This window comes from Xenopus laevis, chromosome 3L (genome assembly GCF_017654675.1).
Source record: "Xenopus laevis strain J_2021 chromosome 3L, Xenopus_laevis_v10.1, whole genome shotgun sequence".
NCBI lineage: Eukaryota > Metazoa > Chordata > Amphibia > Anura > Pipidae > Xenopus > Xenopus laevis.
Window position 1 is genome coordinate 159051617 of NC_054375.1, and position 22168 is coordinate 159073784.

Genomic DNA, 22168 nt, shown 5'->3' on the forward strand with positions numbered 1-22168 from the left:
TGTGTGCACAAGTGTATGATTGTGTAAGGGTGCAGACAGGTGGCATGTGTGTGTGTGTTGGTGTGCGAGGGAGCGAGAGGGTTAATGGGATCTATACGGGGGGGGGAAACACTGGGTCTGTCAAGCGAGTGACTGTGTTGCACAAACAGATTACGTCCAATTACAATACTATGAGTGTGCGAGGATTCTGTGCTGTAATAATGGTGTGACGCTGGGTGAGGAAGGGACCCCATTAATACTCACACGTGTCTCGCACACTATGCAGTCTATTTACACTTATCACTATGATGTCAGCATGTGTCTCCATATACACAACTGTATGGGCTGCCATATAAACTGCACTATTGGGATATACTGGGATATTTAGTGCAGTATTGGGATATACTGGGATATTAAGTGCAGTATTGGGATATACTGGGATATTTAGTGCAGTATTGGGATATACTGGGATATTTAGTGCAGTATTGGGATATACTGGGATATTTAGTGCAGTATTGGGATATACTGGGATATTAAGTGCAGTATTGGGATATACTGGGATATTTAGTGCAGTATTGGGATATACTGGGATATTTAGTGCAGTATTGGGATATACTGGGATATTAAGTACAGTATTGGGATATACTGGGATATTATGTGCAGTATTGGGATATACTGGGATATTAAGTGCAGTATTGGGATATACTGGGATATTTAGTGCAGTATTGGGATATACTGGGATATTAAGTGCACTATTGGGATATACTGGGATATTTAGTGCAGAATTGGGATATACTGGGATATTAAGTGCACTATTGGGATATACTGGGATATTTAGTGCAGTATTGGGATATACTGGGATATTAAGTGCACTATTGGGATATACTGGGATATTTAGTGCAGTATTGGGATATACTGGGATATTTAGTGCAGTATTGGGATATACTGGCATATTAAGTGCAGTATTGGGATATACTGGGATATTATGTGCAGTATTGGGATATACTGGGATATTTAGTGCAGTATTGGGATATACTGGGATATTTAGTGCAGTATTGGGATATACTGGGATATTATGTGCAGTATTGGGATATACTGGGATATTTAGTGCAGTATTGGGATATACTGGGATATTTAGTGCAGTATTGGGATATACTGGGATATTTAGTCCAGTATTGGGATAAACTGGGTGGGATATACTGGGTGGGATATACTGGGTGGGATATACTGGAATTGTTGGGATTTACTGGGATATTATATGCAGTATTGGGATATGCTAGAATATTAAGTGCAGTATTGGAATATACTGGGATATACTGGAATATTAAGTGGATTGTTGGGATGTACTGGGATTTGGAATATGATATAAAATGCATAGTTTGGGTGTAATGGGAAGGACTGGGATATAACATTTTGTGCTATACTGGGAAGGACTGGGATATAATTGTATCTAGTGTATTGTGATTGGCTAGAGAAGCGTCAGTACGGGAGACAAGGCGCTCGGCTGCAATTTCCTTTCTTGTTCTAAACGTTTATTTACGGGGCCCGTGCGCCTCCCACGCGTTCAGACTACAGATTCATCTCCCTATTTATTTCCGTATCTAGGCAACCGCCTCTGTATTGTTCCTCTGCAAGATGCTGACTATCTTATCACCGTGACGTATCCAGGGGGATCCTCTGCAACATTACTCAATGCCGTCATCCCATCATTCCCCCAGATCATTCCTCCAGATCATTCCCCCAGATCATTCCCCCAGATCATTCCCCCAGTCCAGATCATTCCCCCCAGATCATTCCCCCAGATACTCCCCCAGATCATTCCTCCAGATCATTCCCGATCATTTCCCAGATGATTCCCCCAGATCATTCCCCCAGATCATTCCCCAGATCAATTCCCTCCAGATCATTCCCCCAGATCATTCCCCAGATCATGTCCCCAGATCATTCCTCAGATCATTCCCCAGATCATTCCCCCAGATCATTCCTCCGATCATTCCCCCAGATCATTCCCAGATCATTCCCCAGATCATATCCTCCAGATCAATTCAGATCATTCCCCAGATCATTTCCCCAGATCATTCCCCCGATATTCCCCAGAAGTCATTCTCCAGATCATTCCCCTGATCATCTTCCGCTCCAGATCATTCCCCCAGATCATTCCTGAGTCATCCCCAGATGATTCCATCCGCATCATTCCTCCCGATCATTCCCCAGATCATTCCCCCAGATCATTTCCAGATCATTCCCCAATCATCCCTGATCTTCCCCAGATCATTTCCTCCAGATCATTCCTCCAGATCATTCCTCCAGATCATTCTCCAGATCATTCCGCTGAGATCATTCCGCCAGATCATTCTGCCCAGATCATTCCCCCAGATCATTCCCAGATCATCATCAGATCATTCCGCTGAGATCATCAATCATCCCCAGATCATCCTCCTCCTCAGATCATTCTCCCAGACATTCCTGATCTTCCAGATCATTCATTTCCCCCAGATCATTCCCCCAGATCATTCCCCCAGATCTTCCCCTGAGATCATCCCCAGATCATCAGATCATTCCTCCATTCCCCCAGATCATTCCTCCCATTCCCCAGATCATTCCTCCAGATCATTCCTCCAGATCATTCCCCCAGATCATTCCCCCTGATCATTCACCCAGATCATTCCTCCAGATCATTCCCCAGATCATTCCTCCAGATCATTCCTCCAGATCATTCTCCCAGATCATTCCCCCTGATCATTCCTCCAGATCATTCCGCCTGATCATTCCCCCAGATCATTCCCCCTGATCATTCCCCCAGATCATTCCCCTGATCATTCCCCCCAGATCATTCCCCCAGATTCATTCCTCCAGATCATTCCTCCACATCATTCCTCCAGATCATTCCCCCCAGATCATTCCCCCAGATCCATTCCCCCAGATCATTCCCGCTGATCATTCCCCCTGATCATTCCTCCAGATCATTCCCCCTGATCATTCCCCCAGATCATTCCCCCTAGATCATTCCCCAGATCATTCCCCTGATCATTCCCCCTGATCATTCCCCAGATCAATTCCCCAGATCATTCCCCAGATCATTCCCTGATCATTCCCCCTGATCATTCCTCCACATCATTCCTCCAGATCATTCCCCCAGATCATTCCCCAGATCATTCCCCCAGATCATTCCCCCCTGATCATTCCCCCTGATCATTCCTCCAGATCATTCCCCCAGATCATCCCCCAGATCATTCCCCCAGATCATTCCCCCTGATCATTCCCCTGATCATTCCTCAGATCATTCCCCCTGATCATTCCCCCAGATCATTCCCCTGACCATTCCCCCAGATCATTCCCCCTGATCATTCCTCCACATCATTCCTCCAGATCATTCCCCCAGATCATTCCCCCAGATCATTCCCCCTGATCATTCCCCCTGATCATTCCCCCTGATCATTCCCCCTGATCATTCACCCAGATCATTCTTCCAGATCATTCCCCCAGATCATTCACCCAGATCATTCCCCCAGATCATTCCCCCTGATCATTCCCCCTGATCATTCACCCAGATCATTCCCCCAGATCATTCCCTCAGATCATTCCTCCAGATCATTCTCCCAGATCATTCCCCCTGATCATTCCTCCAGATCATTGCCCCTGATCATTCCCCCAGATCATTCCCCCTGATCATTCCCCCAGATCATTCCCCCAGATCATTCCCCCAGATCATTCCTCCAGATCATTCCTCCACATCATTCCTCCAGATCATTCCCCCAGATCATTCCCCCAGATCATTCCCCCTGATCATTCCTCCAGATCATTCCCCCTGATCATTCCCCCAGATCATTCCCCCTGATCATTCCCCCAGATCATTCCCCCTGATCATTCCCCCAGATCATTCCCCCAGATCATTCCTCCAGATCATTCCTCCAGATCATTCCCCCAGATCATTCCCCCAGATCATTCCCCCAGATCATTCCCCCTGATCATTCCCCCTGATCATTCCTCCAGATCATTCCCCCAGATCATTCCCCCCAGATCATTCCCCCAGATCATTCCCCTGATCATTCCCCTGATCATTCCTCCAGATCATTCCCCCTGATCATTCCCCCAGATCATTCCCCCTGATCATTCCCCCAGATCATTCCCCCTGATCATTCCTCCACATCATTCCTCCAGATCATTCCCCCAGATCATTCCCCCTGATCATTCCCCCTGATCATTCCCCCTGATCATTCACCCAGATCATTCTTCCAGATCATTCCCCCAGATCATTCCCCCAGATCATTCCCCCAGATCATTCCCCCTGATCATTCCCCCTGATCATTCACCCAGATCATTCCTCCAGATCATTCTCCCAGATCATTCCCCCTGATCATTCCTCCAGATCATTCCCCCTGATCATTCCCCCAGATCATTCCCCCTGATCATTCCCCCAGATCATTCCCCCAGATCATTCCTCCAGATCATTCCTCCACATCATTCCTCCAGATCATTCCCCCAGATCATTCCCCCAGATCATTCCCCCTGATCATTCCTCCAGATCATTCCCCCTGATCATTCCTCCAGATCATTCCCCCAGATCATTCCCCCAGATCATTCCTCCAGATCATTCCCCCAGATCATTCCCCCAGATCATTCCCCCTGATCATTCCCCCAGATCATTCCCCCAGATCATTCCTCCAGATCATTCCTCCACATCATTCCCCCTGATCATTCCCCCAGATCATTCCCCCAGATCATTCCCCCTGATCATTCCCCCTGATCATTCCTCCAGATCATTCCCCCTGATCATTCCTCCAGATCATTCCTCCAGATCATTCCCCCAGATCATTCCTCCGGATCATTCCCCCTGATCATTCCTCCAGATCATTCCTCCAGATCATTCCCCCAGATCATTCCTCCAGATCATTCCCCCGGATCATTCCCCCTGATCATTCCCCAGATCATTCCCCCGGATCATTATTACTAGGATGTACATAGCTCTGCTCATATATACTTGGATATAATATGTTATATGCTGGAATCACATTGTTTTTCTGTGATATACTGGGATATAACTGGACATGTGTGTGATAATTACTGCTATAACTATTATATGTATGGCTAAACTGTTATATACTAGACTATACGTTTATACTAATGCTTGTGCTGTAACTGGCTACCTTGCTTGTAGATTGCAAGCTCCTTAGAGCAGGGCCCCTCCCCATTATGTCCTATTGTAAAGCTCTACTGGAGACAATGGTGCTTTATAAATAATAACTGAAACATTGTACTGGTCACAGGATTGGGGGATCCCAAGAGATACAAATACTGACAGATACTCAGAGATACAGAGAGAGATGTCTCTAGAGAGAGTGCTGGATAGAGAGAGCTCAAAGACAGGCCATGCTGCTGCCGTTAGCCGGTCTCACAATAGACATGAGATTTGGAATCACGTGAGCTGAATGCTGATTTGTGTCTATACACAGTGCCGCTCCCCATTGCCTGCGTGTGTGGGGGTGGCGTGGGCTGCAGAAATGTGAGTGTCGGGTCATTGCAGAACCGCAGAGAGTAACACTGGGAACAGGAGGTGCAGGGGCAGAGCTGTGTGTGTTTCTATAGGGTACCGGCCATAGTAACAGTCTTTCTCTTTGTCTCTAGGCCAGTTCTCCTCCTGTCATTGTAAATGCAGATACACTGGAAGCACCGGCATATGTGAGTGATACTAAGTGACCCTCCTGCCCCTCCCCCTGCAGGGTGATACAGTGAGACAGACAGAAGGAGAGTCCCGCCCCCTGCAGGGTGATACAGTGACACAGACAGAAGGAGCTGAGTCCCTCCCCCTGCAGGGTGATACAGTGAGACAGACAGAAGGAGAGTCCCTCCCCCTGCAGGGTGATACAGTGACACAGACAGAAGGAGCTGAGTCCCTCCCCCTGCAGGGTGATACAGTGAGACAGACAGAAGGAGAGTCCCTCCCCCTGCAGGGTGATACAGTGACACAGACAGAAGGAGAGTCCCTCCCCCTGCAGGGTGATACAGTGACACAGACAGGAGAGTCCCTCCCCCTGCAGGGTGATACAGTGACACAGACAGAAGGAGAGTCCCTCCCCCTGCAGGGTGGATACAGTGACACAGACAGAAGGAGAGTCCCTCCCCCTGCAGGGTGATACAGTGACACAGACAGAAGGAAAGTCCCTCCCCCTGCAGGGTGATACAGTGACACAGACAGAAGGAGAGTCCCTCCCCCTGCAGGGTGATACAGTGACACAGACAGAAGGAAAGTCCCTCCCCCTGCAGGGTGATACAGTGACACAGACAGAAGGAGAGTCCCTCCCCCTGCAGGGTGATACAGTGAGACAGACAGAAGGAGAGTCCCGCCCCCTGCAGGGTGATACAGTGACACAGACAGAAGGAGAGTCCCTCCCCCTGCAGGGTGATACAGTGACACAGACAGAAGGAGAGTCCCTCCCCCTGCAGGGTGATACAGTGACACAGACAGAAGGAGAGTCCCTCCCCCTGCAGGGTGATACAGTGACACAGACAGAAGGAAAGTCCCTCCCCCTGCAGGGTGATACAGTGACACAGACAGAAGGAGAGTCCCTCCCCCTGCAGGGTGATACAGTGACACAGACAGAAGGAGAGTCCCTCCCCCTGCAGGGTGATACAGTGACACAGACAGAAGGAAAGTCCCTCCCTCTGCAGGGTGATACAGTGACACAGACAGAAGGAGAGTCCCTCCCCCTGCAGGGTGATACAGTGAGACAGACAGAAGGAGAGCTCCTCCCCCTGTAGGGTGATACAGTGACACAGATGAAATATAATATTTAATATGTTTATTCTTTTGTGTTTACAGGTGAATGGAACAGAAGCTGAAATGGAATATGAAGAGATCACATTAGAGAGAGTGAGAGTCCCATATATTATATATATTCCTCTAGTCTCACCCTCTCATGTGTATCACACGGACACATCCCATACCCCCAGCCAGCTCCCCCCACTTCTTTCTTTTCTACTTTCATTTATAATTCTTCCCTTTCAATTCTACTTTAGGGTAATTCAGGTTTAGGGTTCAGCATTGCTGGCGGCACCGATAATCCCCATGTAGGGGACGACCCCAGTATCTTCATCACCAAGATCATTCCAGGGGGAGCTGCTGCTCAAGATGGGCGTCTCAGGTAACTGATAGTAAATTAACCTGCAGCCTTGTGCCTTTATATGGTCACAGAACAACCCCTCAGTGACTTCTAATATCCTTATCATTTACAGTAGGGGGTACATTATCCCTTATAATACATGAGTGATACTCAGAGTTCCCTGTATAACTCAGCCTGCAGCCTTGTGCCTTTATATGGTCACAGAACAACCCCTCAGTGACTTCTAATATCCTTATCATTTACAGTAGGGGGTACATTATCCCTTATAATACATGAGTGATACTCAGAGTTCCCTGTATAACTCAGCCTGCAGCCTTGTGCCTTTATATGGTCACAGAACAACCCCTCAGTGACTTCTAATATCCTTATCATTTACAGTAGGGGGTACATTATCCCTTATAATACATGAGTGATACTCAGAGTTCCCTGTATAACTCAGCCTGCAGCCTTGTGTCTTTATATGGTCACAGAACAACCCCTCAGTGACTTCTAATATCCTTATCATTTACAGTAGGGGGTACATTATCCCTTATAATACATGAGTGATACTCAGAGTTCCCTGTATAACTCAGCCTGCAGCCTTGTGCCTTTATATGGTCACAGAACAACCCCTCAGTGACTTCTAATATCCTTATCATTTACAGTAGGGGGTACATTATCCCTTATAATACATGAGTGATACTCAGAGTTCCCTGTATAACTCAGCCTGCAGCCTTGTGCTTTATATGGTCACAGAACAACCCCTCAGTGACTTCTAATATCCTTATCATTTACAGTAGGGGGTACATTATCCCTTATAATACATGAGTGATACTCAGAGTTCCCTGTATAACTCAGCCTGCAGCCTTGTGCCTTTATATGGTCACAGAACAACCCCTCAGTGACTTCTAATATCCTTATCATTTACAGTAGGGGGTACATTATCCCTTATAATACATGAGTGATACTCAGAGTTCCCTGTATAACTCAGCCTGCAGCCTTGTGCCTTTATATGGTCACAGAACAACCCCTCAGTGACTTCTAATATCCTTATCATTTACAGTAGGGGGTACATTATCCCTTATAATACATGAGTGATACTCAGAGTTCCCTGTATAACTCAGCCTGCAGCCTTGTGCCTTTATATGGTCACAGAACAACCCCTCAGTGACTTCTAATATCCTTATCATTTACAGTAGGGGGTACATTATATACTCATGCAATGACCCCTCTTGCTCTTGCCCCATTAGGGTGAATGACAGCATACTGTTTGTGAATGACGTGGATGTGAGGGAGGTTACTCACAGTATAGCGGTGGAAGCTCTGAAGGACGCCGGATCCATTGTCCGTCTGTACGTCATGCGCAGGAAACCAGCATCCGAGAAAATCCTCGATATCAAACTTATCAAGGGACCCAAAGGTGGGGGTTGTATAACAAGCAGGTGGCACTATACAAGGTTTCCAATATCAGAGGGTGAGGGGTAGAAAGTCCAAACACTTTTTGGAAATTTCCATTGTGATTGACTTGTCTAACACTGCCGTTGCCTGGGATGTTTGTCTTTAGGACTATTCCAACTTGATCTGCTCAAGGGGTGACAACTTGCCTCATGCTCTTGACTTGACATTTGGAATGTTCCAGAAGCAACCCATGATGTTCTGGTGCTGGTTGCTTGGGGCACTTATTTTAATGGTTTGAATGTTCCATCAAGTTGAGCTGAAGGGGGATATTAATTGGTCATGGGAGGTTGGCTGGACATTCTGTTAATTGAGGAGATGTCAGATGATAAAGGAAGGCACAATACTCTCTTGTGTGGTGTCAACCTTCTGCGTTCCTCCTGCAGGTCTGGGCTTTAGCATTGCCGGGGGAGTGGGCAATCAGCACATCCCAGGGGATAACAGTATCTACGTCACCAAGATCATTGAGGGGGGAGCAGCACACAAGGACCTGCGCCTACAAATCGGAGACAAGATACTTGCGGTGAGAACTTTCCCCCCAAACCATGAAATGTACCACTTCTCCAAAATAATTGTGTTCTTCTGAGAATCCCCCCCTTCCAGAACTCCATGCCCCCCATCCCTAGAACTCAGAGCCTGTGCTTTTCCTGAGCAGGTGAATAACGTGGGTTTAGAAGATGTCATGCATGAGGATGCGGTGGCTGCTCTGAAGAACACCTCGGATATTGTGTACCTCAAGGTGGCCAAGCCAACTAACGTCTATCTCAATGATTCCTACGCTCCACCTGATATCACCACCTGTAAGTGCCTGTCTGTCCATATGTCTCTTTGTATTTCTGTCCTTCTCCTCACTCTGTCTCTTCACTTGGGTGCCTCTAGCACCCACTCCCTCTCCCTGCTCCCCTTCCTTTCCCCTTACCTCCTTGATAGAGAGCCTCTCTGACTCCCTATAGACCATGCACCTCTGCTCCTTCCATTTTATTCTTCCAACCCCATTTTACTTGCCTTATTCCGTTTGGCTCTGTCCACCTACCCCTTCTGTCCACCTATCTCTCCATTCCCCTCATTTCCCTCCCTGGTGTCCTCTTGTGCATTACCTTGTCCTCCTACCTGTTTCAGTCTCTCCAGCTTCTACCTGGCTTTCATTTCCCCATTGTTTGTCTACAGCCTACTCCCAGCAGTTGGACAGTGACCTCTGTCACCCAAGTTACCTGGGCCCTGAATATGCACCGATAATGACCCCGACGTCCCCCAGGCGGTATTCCCCCATTCCCAAGGAGCTGATGGGAGAAGAGGAGGTTCCCAGGTGAGCAATAGCCAATGGCATGAGGGAGCGTGGGTCACTGGATTCTGGTGGCTCCATTGCTGAACATCATGTGGTTCTCACAGGGAACCTCGCAGAATTGTCATACATCGTGGATCTACTGGTCTGGGATTTAATATTGTCGGAGGTGAAGATGGAGAAGGGATCTTTATCTCATTTATTCTGGCCGGTGGACCAGCCGACCTTAGTGGAGCCCTTAGAAAGGGAGACCAGATCATGTCTGTAAGTAACGCAACTAAACCTGGTGAGGCTGAGCAGTTTCATCATTTCTGGGGTGTGAATTATGACTGTGAACCCGAAACATTAGATTTGAGACAAGCTAGGAGTCCTTATTTCCACCCATTGTACAGATTTATGCCTCTGTTATCCACCTCAGTATCTACCTCAGCCTTATTTCCTTCCTTGTACTCGCCCTTGTGTTATGTCTGTCCCATCTAGTCTGTCCCATCTAGTTACCTACCTAAAGAACTCAGACTTATTCCTCCCCCAGTACTGTCTTATGTCTGTCCCATCTAGTCTGTCCCTTTCCCTATCTACCTAAAGAACTCACACTTATTCCTCCAGTACTGTCTTATGTCTGTCCCATCTAGTCTGTCCCTTTCCCTATCTACCTAAAGAGCTTAGACTTATGTTGTCCCATCAGGTGAATGGAGTAGACTTGAGGAGTGCTACACATGAACAGGCTGCGCTTGCTCTGAAGAACGCAGGACAGACAGTTACTATCATAGCCCAATATAAACCAGAAGGTAAGTGGTTTTTTTGGCTGACTTTGTTGCTGTGGCTGGTTAAAAGCTCTGATACCTGCTGAATGGGATGGGGAACTGCCAGCTTCAACTGACCTTTAGAGTTCCAAGTAATTAGGAAACACACTGTCAAGCCCTTGCAAACGTTTTTACTGCAAATGCTCAAGGTTTTGGGGCTCTGCCCCTTTGTCAAGCATAGTGGATCAAGGTGTAAAGGTACATTTAAAGGGGAACCAATTAATGTGATAGGAATCAATTACAACACAAACCCATGTGGAATTAATGCATTAATTCCACATGGGTTTGCGTTGTAATTGATTCCTATCACATGAATTGGTTCCCCTTTAAATGTACCTTTTTGCTCTGCAACTACAAGTACTCTTAGTACTTGGGGGTTGCCGTATCCCCTAAACACTGGGCACCGAGCTTCTGTTTATTACCTATATAAAGGGTGCGTGAGTGTTTTTCCATTAGAAGCACTTTAAAGTTCCAAATCTCTTTGGGTTTGAATTCCTTAGCAATTAGTGTCATCATTTCATACTGTATATGATATAATCCCCTTCAGTTCTTCCATTTCCACTCATATTTAGTTTTATTTCCTTCTCTATAGCGGGGAGCTCAGTAAAGGGTAAATATGATTTAATGATGAGAGCCAGTTATATTATTATTGTAGGGCAGTAGCGCCGGGAGTGAAACCGTTTAAACTGCTGTATCATCAGCCTTTAATGTCCTTGTCCAACCACAGGGTATTGAACTAGGCCAGTGATTTACGGAAAAGAAACAGGATGTATTTAAAGAATATATTCCCATCGAGTCTATGTATCCCTGGTTTGAACTCTCATTAGAACACTCATGCATTGGCCATAAAATGATGAAATATCAACTGTAAGTGCTGGAGCTACATTTAATCAGCAGCAAGAAGGGCAGTTCACTTGATACATTTTGGGTTAAGGAGGTGAGAGGAGTCTGGGGTGGAAGAAGAGGTCTTAAAGAAATTAAGGACGTGGATGAAGAGCATAGATCCTATAGGAATATACTCCAAGGGTTCATAATAGGGGGGGGGGGGGTAGCAGCTTTGGGATTCACCAAGGTGGGCAGTAGGTTACTACCTAGAGTAGTCTACTTTGGAGTTTATCTAGGATGCTGTTTGTGAAACTCTAGCTGGAGTTGTGTTATCCAAAATCATATTGTGTATCTGCTGATATCAGATGTTATTTATTATTCTAGCACAAACCGGATCATTTAAGGACTTATGAGCCAGCATTTTTTATTTGGGAGACCATTTCCCTGTTGTGCATGTATTTATAAAGTGCTGACTGAGCATCACAAAGCCAGGCCTAACTTAAACTTGAACTGGGTACCCGTATCACATGACGTCCATGTTTTCTCCCCAGAGTATAGCAGGTTTGAAGCCAAAATTCATGATCTACGAGAGCAGCTGATGAACAGCAGTCTGGGCTCTGGCAGTGCCTCTCTGCACAACTCCAACGGTGCGAAGAGAGGCTTCTACATAAGGTGAGACAAAGAATTAATATATATATTATAGAGAGAGGTGCCAGAAGTTTAGACAGGAGAGTTAGATATCAGAGTGGAGTGGTGGGATGGTCAGTAAGGATGATTTACATTTTAAGTTCCTCTCATTTCAACATCACACCAACATGTCGAGAAGATCTGATCTCCTGCCCCAGACCAAAGTTTAGCTCATAATGGATAACTATGGAAACCTGTCAGAAAAGGACCACTTAACCACCCTCATATAGTCCTTGGCCAACAGGAATTTCAAAGCTTCATGATAGATATCTGCCTGATTTATGGCCAGATTCCAGTCAGGCAAGCCATTGGGAGGCCACCATACATGGGCCAAATAACTGTCTGGAGAACCCTAGTCAGCAGCAACCCCATGAATGACCATCTTAAGATGCTTGAGAATTAGGTGTAAGAGTTGACTGGTGAGATACACAAGAGGGTTAGATGCCAGAGTTGGGGGTTGCTGAATTGGTCAGACAGGGCGGCTAGATGTCAGAAAGGAGGGTTGAGGTAGAAGAAGGGATTATGGGTTAGATGGGAGTGTGGTGTTGGTGATGTGCAATAAGTCAATAAACTCACCCACTAATAGATGTCTTTTATGTTAAGTGGTGGTGAGTTGGAGCGGTCCTAATTGGTGTTGTGGTGTCTTTTATGTTAGCCCCATTACCTCAGTGGTCTTCCTCTCTTTTCTCCCAATCATTGTGCCACTTATAGACCCGGATCTTGGTTCATCTTATTTTATTATACTTTTTTCTTCTAGTAAAACCTGTGCCATTGCACAAGGACATCTGATTGTCTTACGCGTATCCCTCCTTTCTACCTTCCTTATTTCCTCAGGGCACTTTTTGACTATGACAAGACTCGGGACTGTGGCTTCCTGAGTCAGGCTCTCAGCTTTAAGTTTGGGGACATCCTCCACGTCATAGATTCGACAGATGAAGAGTGGTGGCAAGCCCGCCGTGTTCTGCCAGAGGGGGAGGAGATTGGGTTCATCCCTAGCAAGAGCAGGTGGGTACAACCAAATACATTTCAGATTCAATCCAGCATAGAAGGTCTATGATCAACAGAAATGCCTTTAGGTCATTGTAGCTACTATGAAGACCTCATCAGGTAGTTATGGGCCTCACCAGCTTCAATCCAACATAGAAGGGTTATTATGAGCAGAAATGCCTCTAGGTCATCGTAGCTACTATGGAGGCCTCATCATGTAGTTTTGGGCCTCACCAGCTTCAATCCAGCATAGAAGGGCTATTATCAACAGAAATGCCTGTAGGTCATTGTAGCTACTATGGAGGCCTCATCAGATAGTTATAGGCCTCACCAGATTTAATCCAGCATAGAAGGGCTATCTTCAGCAGAAATGCCTCTAGGTCATTGTAGCTACTTTGGAGGCCTCATCAGGTAGTTATGCAACATATTCTACAGCAAACCATCTTGATAAACATCTGGATTGAAGCCCAATAAACAATAGTTAAGGTTGTTCAATTTATTTTAATAATATCTGCTCCTGAAGAGCATATGTCTACCACTGCCCAGAACTCAACAATAGGCCTCACTTGCCAAGTCTCCTTGACAATGTGTGACACTTGTGTAACTCGTCATTAGCCAGTGCAACTTACTGTTCAACACATATTATGTGTAGTTAACCAACAGAACGTCGTGCTGCCCTTGTGTGTGTACCTTACACCCATTTCTGTTTCCTAATGCTGTAGGGTTGAGAGGAGAGAATGGTCTCGACTAAAGGTAAAGATGAGACGTGTATTATGTTGTGGTATTTTGTGTTTATCTTGTTGTCAGTGTTGGTAGAGATTGGGGGGCTAGTTCAGTGCTAATTTAGCTCTACCCTCGTAATATCATATTATGGTAAATAATTAAGGCCAAAGTAAATTCTGCACTAAACAGCCCGGTTTTCCCTATAATTGAGGCATCATACACCTGTGTTTAACATGAATTCAATGTACAAGGTATGTTCTTGTGCAGAACAGTAACACTGAAAGGACCTTACTTTTCTGACTTCCTTTGTCCTTCAGAGAAATGTGGGAGGATAATAAGTCGTTAATCCAATTAACAGTCACATATATACCCCTGTATAATGGCCGCTTCCTTATCTGTAAACCTGAGACAAAGGCAACAAATCAGGGATAAGGAATGGGCTTGTTTATACGGATCTCTTGTTAATAGTATTTTAAAATAAAATAACAAGCGGAAAACATTTCCTGAGTGTGTATTGCCCCTTTAAACTGGTATGAGAAGGTCTCCTGCTTACGGATATCAGTGTTTTCAACTGTCACTTTAATGTCTGTCTGTTCCCACAGTTGTCTCTGCATGCTTGGTGCCGCCTGTCTGTCTTTCTGTCTCTGTTATATCTGTCTGCCCCTTTCATTCTCTTTCCTTTGCTCTCTCTGTATTTTACTTTCTTGCTGCACAGGACCGAAGCTCAGGAGGGTCTCAGAGTAGGTATCTTCTGCTGCTCCCTCACTTCCATCCCTTGGCTATGTCCTCCTTCTCCTGTCCTTCCACCAACTCTCCCTCCAGGTTCAACTGTGCCCTTCCTGTGCCTCCCCAACAATGGATGTTTTGTCTTGGAAAAGGGGTCTTGTTGGGGGGTCCCTACTTTCCTGAGGCACAAAAGAATATGGACTGCTGAGATACCAGTGATCAGTGATAATTGTGATAGAGTAGAGGTCCAACGAGTTCCTACAGTTCTCTTGGCATGTTCATGGGATATTGACTTGTGCTACTGGCTTGCCCAGCTACAAATGTGAGATTATTTTTATGTCATAGTAGTGGATACAAGTTTGTGTTATTCAGGGATTGTTTGAATTCAGTGAGCAAATAACATCTTTTCCATAATTTTCATTGTCCATGTGCCAATCTTTGCCAACCTGCCCTAAATCCTACAGGTGGAGCATTGTTGTTGGCTAAATATAAAGGGAATTGTAGCCTGTTTCCCACAGGTCTGTTCTTGGCTGAGACTTCACTCTGAGATTAGTGTTTTGTTGTTGGTTTGTAGTTGGGTGATCTTTTTGTGGTCCATTCCATGAACATGGCACCTCGAGGGACCTATCTGTGATAGTTCCTCCTTGTATTGCCTAGGTATCTGAATAATAATGATAATAAACTGAGACTTTAGAATCTTGTAAATCATAATAAATATATATTCTTTCATGTTATTGTTGCCAATGATTCAAGTGAGGCATCTATGGGCTTCACCGTAGCACCAGACATGGAGTCAACCCACATGTTCTAGTCATCTTAATGGCATTAGCGTGTGGATTTGCTCTGCATCTGATGTTTAATGGCCCTTTCAAATGTAGATTAAAGCAATATATTACTGTTGGTTTTCTATAAAAGAGGTACCTTGATAGGATATCTCTTGAATAGAATTTATGTTGGGTCATCATCATCATTAACTACAATACTGAATGGCTCTCTCAAGGGTAGATTAAACACATGGACCGTTTTGCCAAAGTCACGTACCATAACTAAATATTTAACATATATAGTTAAGGTTTAAAAGAGTGTCACACAATTTAATGTCATTTTCCAAAACATAATACTGAATGTGATCCCTTAATAAACTTCCACATAACTTGCCCCCCACAGATATCAGACTTACTGGCCTATAATTACCAGACTGAGATCATAATCCTTTTTTAAATATAGGAATTACAACAGATTTCCTCCAATCCATAGGTGCCATACCAGATGAAAAGTGAGTCTGACCAAATCAACTAAACCGGAACTAAGCTGTCTAAGTACCCGAGGGTGTATTCCATCTGGCTCCAGTGCCTTGTTCACTTCAATTCAATTTTGAATCATTTTGTGTGCTGGATAGGGGCACTGATGGCTCAGCTTAATCTAGTCAGTGGTACATAAAGTCAGTATTTGGTAGTACTATATACTTACTTTATGTACCACTGACTAGATTGAGCTGAACCATCAGTGCCCCTATCCGGTCTGTCTTGAAGCTCTGACCTCTTAATGGTATACACTGAAGAAAATAATTGATTAAGCACATCTGTCTTTTTTGCAACCTTATAAGCAAATTATTTCCATTATTTAATGGAGCCACACTTTCAGTTGGCATCTTTTCACTATTAATATACTTGGAAATTGTTTTGCGATTGGTCCTAGCCTGTGCTGCAATTTGCTCCTCGTTTTCTATCTTTGGCTTTTGGCTGACTAACAACATCTTCTGCTGAAATACTCTTAATAGTGCCCCAGGTTAATGAAAGCCTCTTCCTTACTATGTATTTTATGCTGATCTTTCTTACTATGGATTCATAAGAACCTGGAGCCAGTCTTACCTCAACCCTCTGAGTAATGGCACATCTCTACTCTCCCATGCAGGAGTATTACCAACCACTTGTATTGTTCTGAATTGAGGGAACAATATTGTGGGAACTCTTTGACCAATCATGTGACTGTTTTTCACTTCTATTACAGTTAGTACAGATCATTGATATGTCAGCAGCCCATTAGTATTACTTACACCACCATCTCTGCTATTCCCGTATTATATTCTCTACTTGGCTTCCTTACTCATACTTCCAACAATGTCTGCTGTTCCTCTACTGTCCAGTGATCTCATACTCATTCCCAGTGCCATCTCTGCTGATACTTAACTCTCACAATCCTCTGTTGCCCCATAGCATTCAGCTTGTTCCCATCTCTCTTATTCCTTTTTGCCCCCCCACAGTAGTTACCTCTCCTATGCCCCCTCCTATTAACTTACTATTTTCTGCACACAGTTCTTGTTACACCTGACTTTCCCTTCCTTTCCCATATTTTCTTTCAAACCATTTGTTTTATGTGACCTCCCACTTTCGGTTGTCTCTTTGCCCCCCACCCTCAGCTGTCTGTTTGCCCCCCACTCAGCACCGCGTGTTCTGAACCTACTTACTAACTGCTCTTGTTATTCTATAGGTCGAGAGGAGACAGTGCTGAGTTATGAGGTTGTGGTTCACATGGAAGGTACCTGTGCCTTTTTTCTCTTAGTCCGTCTGTATTTATATTGGTGGCCAGACACTTGCCAACATTAAACGTAGCCACCCTATCAAAATGACCCCCCCACAGGGCTAAATGAAGCATCCACAGGCCATAGAGTATCTGTAGCCCCCCATAATTGCACTCCAGACAATACCTGTTTCAGCTAATTCTGTATCTCTACCCCACCCCACTATAACCACCCCCAAACTACCACCGGCTTCCTCTAGAACCAACTCATTATATATTGAATGTTCTTGGCCGTAGTTAGAGCCTTTCCCAGAATTAACACAGAAAAATAGTTGCCAGAAGGCAGTTTAGGCTCTGCCAAAAGTTAATAAGATCACAATAAAACAAGGAAAATTATCGAGGGAGGGAGAATACTCACAATTCACCCTAGTCCATAGGTACAAATCCATGAGAAAACCAAAAATAGAGTCCCTCCAAAAATCTGTGTTATAAAAAGTACAAAAGTTTATTAAGACATGGTAACCGCGGCCTAACGCATTTTGTGCCTGTTTGGACACTTACTCACAGCTTATGAGTAAGTGCCCCAACAGGCACGAAACGCGTTAGACCGCGGTTACCATGTCTTAATAAACTTTTGTACTTTTTATATGAGTAAGTGCCCCAACAGGCATGAAACGCGTTAGGCTGCTTTATGTCTTAATAAACTTTTGTACTTTTTATAACACTGATTGATTTTTGGAGGGAATCACAACTATTTTTGGTTTTCTCCAGAATTACTGCACCTCTTCTGTCCGTATTCCCTGTTCCCAAATACGATGAAATGTATTGTTATTTATGCCTGAATATGTTACGCCATTCTCACCACTAATTCCCCCCTCTCTCTGTCCACCCCAGTGCATTATGCTCGTCCTATTATAATCCTGGGCCCAGGGAAGGACAGGGTTAATGATGACCTGCTCTCCGAATTCCCTGACAAGTTTGGCTCCTGTGTCCCACGTACGTATCTTCCACTCACCTGGGAAATGGGGGAGGGGACTATTGGGGTAACTCAGGTACTTACTGTCCCCCTCTCATTGGCTCACAGACACGACCCGCCCCAAGAGGGATTATGAAGTGGACGGGAGAGATTATCACTTTGTTTCTTCTCGGGAGAAAATGGAAAAGGACATTCAGAGCCACAAATTCATTGAGGCGGGACAGTATAATGGGCACCTGTATGGCACCAGTGTGCAGAGCGTCCGGGAGGTGGCCGAGCAGGTAACTACTACTCCTTATGTCTACTGACCCTTCCACTCATCATACTCCTCCTATTAACCCTTCCACTCATCATACTCATCCTCCTGCTATTAACCCCTCCACTCATCATACTCCTCCTATTAACCCCTCCACTCATCATATTCCTCCTATTAACCCCTCCACTCATCATACTCATCCTATTAACCCTTCCATTCATCATACTCCTATTAACCCCTCCACTCATCATACTCCTCCTATTAACCCCTCCACTCATCATACTCCTCCTATTAACCCCTCCACTCATCATCCTCCTCCGATTAACCCCTCCACTCATCATACTCATCCTATTAACCCTTCCATTCATCATACTCCTATCAACCCTTCCACTCATCATCCTCCTCCTATTAACCCTTCCACTCATCATACTCATCCTATTAACCCTTCCATTCATCATACTCCTATTAACCCTTCCACTCATCATCCTTCTCCTATTAACCCTTCCACTCATCATACTCATCCTCCTGCTATTAACCCCTCCACTCATCATACTCCTCCTATTAACCCCTCCACTCATCATACTCCTCCTATTAACCCCTCCACTCATCATCCTCCTCCTATTAACCCTTCCATTCATCATACTCCTATTAACCCTCCCACTCATCATCCTCCTCCTATTAACCCTTCCACTCATCATACTCATCCTCCTGCTATTAACCTCTCCACTCATCATACTCCTCCTATTAACCCCTCCACTCATCATACTCCTCCTATTAACCCCTCCACTCATCATACTCCTCCTATTAACCCCTCCACTCATCATACTCCTATTATTAACCCCTCCACTCATCATACTCCTCCTATTAACCCCTCCACTCATCATACTCGTCCTATTAACCCTTCCATTCATCATACTCCTATTAACCCTTCCACTCATCATCCTCCTCCTATTAACCCTTCCACTCATCATACTCCTCCTATTAACCCTTCGACTCATTATCCTCCGCCTATTAACCCTTCCACTTATCATGCTCATCCTCCTCCTATTAACCCTTCTTTTCAGATCCCTCCTCATCCTCCTATTAACCCTCTCTGTTAGACTCCCACTGATCCTCCTCCTATTAACCCTTCCTCTCAGAGCCCTAATGATTTCCTTCTATTAACCCTTCATCTCAGAGTCATTACTTATCTTACATTTTCAGAGCTTGTGGATCTTCCTCTTATTACTTCTCCCAACTGCCAGTTCTAATTCTACTTCTGTTAACCTTTCCCCTTCCAATGTCCAGTAGTTCTGTTAACCCTTTTTCTGTGACTCCTGTGTCTAATGCCTCTTCTAGAACCTGCTGCCAGTCCTACTTCTATTAACTTTTTCCAGAGCATAAAAGTCCAACTTCAATTAACTCTTGTTTTACCATCCCTAGTTCTATTGACCCTTTCCCTGCCCGTCATAGGTCTAGTAACCATGCTCCATTCAGAATCCTACTTCTATTCCAGTCCATTCCGAGTCGAAGTTTTGTTAACCCTTTCCAGATTTTTCCCAGACAGAACATTCATTCATGTTCTTTTCTTGTAACAGGGGAAGCATTGCATTCTGGATGTATCCGCTAACGCAGTAAGGCGCCTGCAGGCCGCACAGCTCCAAGCAATTGCCATATTTATACGGCCCAAATCTCTGGAGAATATCCTGTAAGTACCCCCTGCTGTCTTGTCCCTACTGCTCACACTCTCTCACTGGCTCAGTGTTACATGAGCTGCACAAAGTTACATAGAGAAGTGATGGGACAAAAGCCTGGGGTGGACACGGGCTCCTCTGAGCAGCAAGTTACATGGAACATCAATTGTCTGAATGGACTGATCAGATCATGGGACAGAGACTGGTCACAGAATCTCCAGAGGACTATTAATGTCCAAGCCCCGTGATTATCCCAGACTTTCTTCCATCTCTGAGTCCATTACAGACTTTCTGTATTTTTTGTTTCAGTCCAGCTGTCTAATAGCCTCTTTACTCTATTTGCTTCCATTGCTTTACATTCTCTGCCTGTCTCTTTCTGGTGGTCACTAACCCCCAGTCTGTCTCTTTCTGGTGGTCACTAACCCCCTGTCTGTCTCTTTCTGGTGGTCACTAACCCCCAGTCTGTCTCTTTCTGGTGGTCACTAACCCCCTGTCTGTCTCTTTCTGGTGGTCACTAACCCCCAGTCTGTCTCTTTCTGGTGGTCACTAACCCCCTGTCTGTCTCTTTCTGGTGGTCACTAACCCCCAGTCTGTCTCTTTCTGGTGGTCACTAACCCCCAGTCTGTCTCTTTCTGGTGGTCACTAACCCCCAGTCTGTCTCTTTTGCAGAGAAATTAACAAACGTTTAACAGAGGAACAAGCCAGAAAAACCTACGAGAGAACCACCAAGCTTGAGCAGGACTTCACAGAGTGTTTCTCAGGTGAGAGACTGCTGGGTATATAACAGTTTATATATAATAATATTGGGTTCAAGCCTCAGTTCCTCTCCCTTGGCCTCACACTCTTTTGTTTCCCCCCTCTCTTATTGTCCTTCCTTTCTCGTTCCAGCGGTGGTGGAGGGTGATAGCTTTGAAGAGGTCTACCATAAATGTAAGGGGATTATCGAGGACCTCTCAGGGCCCTACATTTGGGTTCCATCTCGTGAGAGACTTTAAGATCTGCCTCCACTTGCAAACCCACCAGAAACCAGCGGAGTGTCCCCTTCCCTCGGAGCTTGTTACATCGGGGGACAGTAAGGCACTTTGGATGCCCCCCAAGGCCTTGACAACTTGCCGCCCTTCTCCAGGGTGCCTTATCTCTAAACGTGGGTGAAATCCTCCACTGCAGGAGACTGAATCAAGCGATCACGGCGTGTGTGTAAAGATATATATATATGTGCGTGTATATAATATACATACACACCGCTGTTAGATTCCTGCTCTTCTGATTTTACACAGCTCCTCGGGGGAGTGGTTTCCTTCTGACTTACCCCTGCGGTATGCAGTGGGTGTGGTTTTCTCTGGCCCTGCCCAGTGCAGTGGGTGGGGCCTGGTGTACAAAGAGACTTTAGTCCTGTTTTTTTATCTCGCTGTCTGCGTTTATCTTGTGCATGCGTCTTACACTGGAGGAGGGGGTCTAGATTAATGGACAGAGACCCCGTAATCGCCCCCATACTGCACACAGAAGAAGTGAGGTTCAGTTTGGACAAGATTGCCGCAATATGTGGCGGGAGCTTCTCAAATGTCTCCGAGCTTTTCTTTCCTCCCCTTTTATAATGAGAATAAAACGTCTCACCTCTCATAAGGGGGAGAAGCGAGTGGTCACACGAGGGAGAGGAGCAAGGGATGGAATTCAGGCTCGGCCAGGAGAGAACATTCAGTAATAACAAATAAAACTATTTTATGTGGATAAATAAAATGTTATATATTTACTCGCTGTCTTGGGTTTTTCTTTCTCTCCCACCCACTCCCAGTGAAAAACATGTCCCTGATCTTGCCCTATGTATTGAATAAACAACCGCCTGCCCATCTGATGCTCTTTGGAAGCATTTTGAACCAAGTGGAGCCACCTAAAATGATGGAGACCAATAGTGGTCAACATAAACATGGACATCTTTGGAATGTCCATCAACTCAAGGAACCTTAAGTAGGGACCTCTGAGACCTTCTAAAAGGAACCATAGATGGAAAATGGAGAGTCTAAATGGCTGAACAGAAGCAGAAGGGATTCCACACCACTTTATTGGTGGCCAGCCCCCCTAAAAGTTAAAACAACCCATTGGTGGCCTTACAAGTTAAAAAACCTATTGGTGGTCAGTAGGGATGCACCGAATCCAGGATTCAGTTTGGGGTTCGGCC

The 22168-nt window shown here is 45.3% G+C and overlaps 1 protein-coding gene across 2 annotated transcripts in view; it reads left to right on the forward strand.

The window, feature by feature from the left end:
- LOC108711809 (disks large homolog 4-like) overlaps positions 1–21742 on the forward strand; it is an 80797-nt gene extending 59055 nt beyond the window's left edge. For both annotated transcript variants that reach the window (XM_041587404.1, XM_041587403.1), the window contains 19 exons: positions 5605–5658; positions 6800–6850; positions 6997–7121; positions 8330–8499; positions 8921–9057; positions 9190–9334; positions 9702–9840; positions 9924–10080; positions 10502–10604; positions 11996–12116; positions 12966–13136; positions 13841–13871; positions 14557–14581; positions 17058–17105; positions 17982–18083; positions 18172–18344; positions 19897–20006; positions 20662–20753; positions 20881–21742. In XM_041587404.1, the coding sequence (XP_041443338.1) occupies positions 5605–5658; positions 6800–6850; positions 6997–7121; positions 8330–8499; positions 8921–9057; positions 9190–9334; positions 9702–9840; positions 9924–10080; positions 10502–10604; positions 11996–12116; positions 12966–13136; positions 13841–13871; positions 14557–14581; positions 17058–17105; positions 17982–18083; positions 18172–18344; positions 19897–20006; positions 20662–20753; positions 20881–20987 (2061 nt within the window). In that variant the 3' untranslated portion in view covers positions 20988–21742. The remainder of the gene's footprint in view (positions 1–5604; positions 5659–6799; positions 6851–6996; positions 7122–8329; positions 8500–8920; positions 9058–9189; positions 9335–9701; positions 9841–9923; positions 10081–10501; positions 10605–11995; positions 12117–12965; positions 13137–13840; positions 13872–14556; positions 14582–17057; positions 17106–17981; positions 18084–18171; positions 18345–19896; positions 20007–20661; positions 20754–20880) is intronic.
- Positions 21743–22168: the final 426 nt, after the last annotated feature.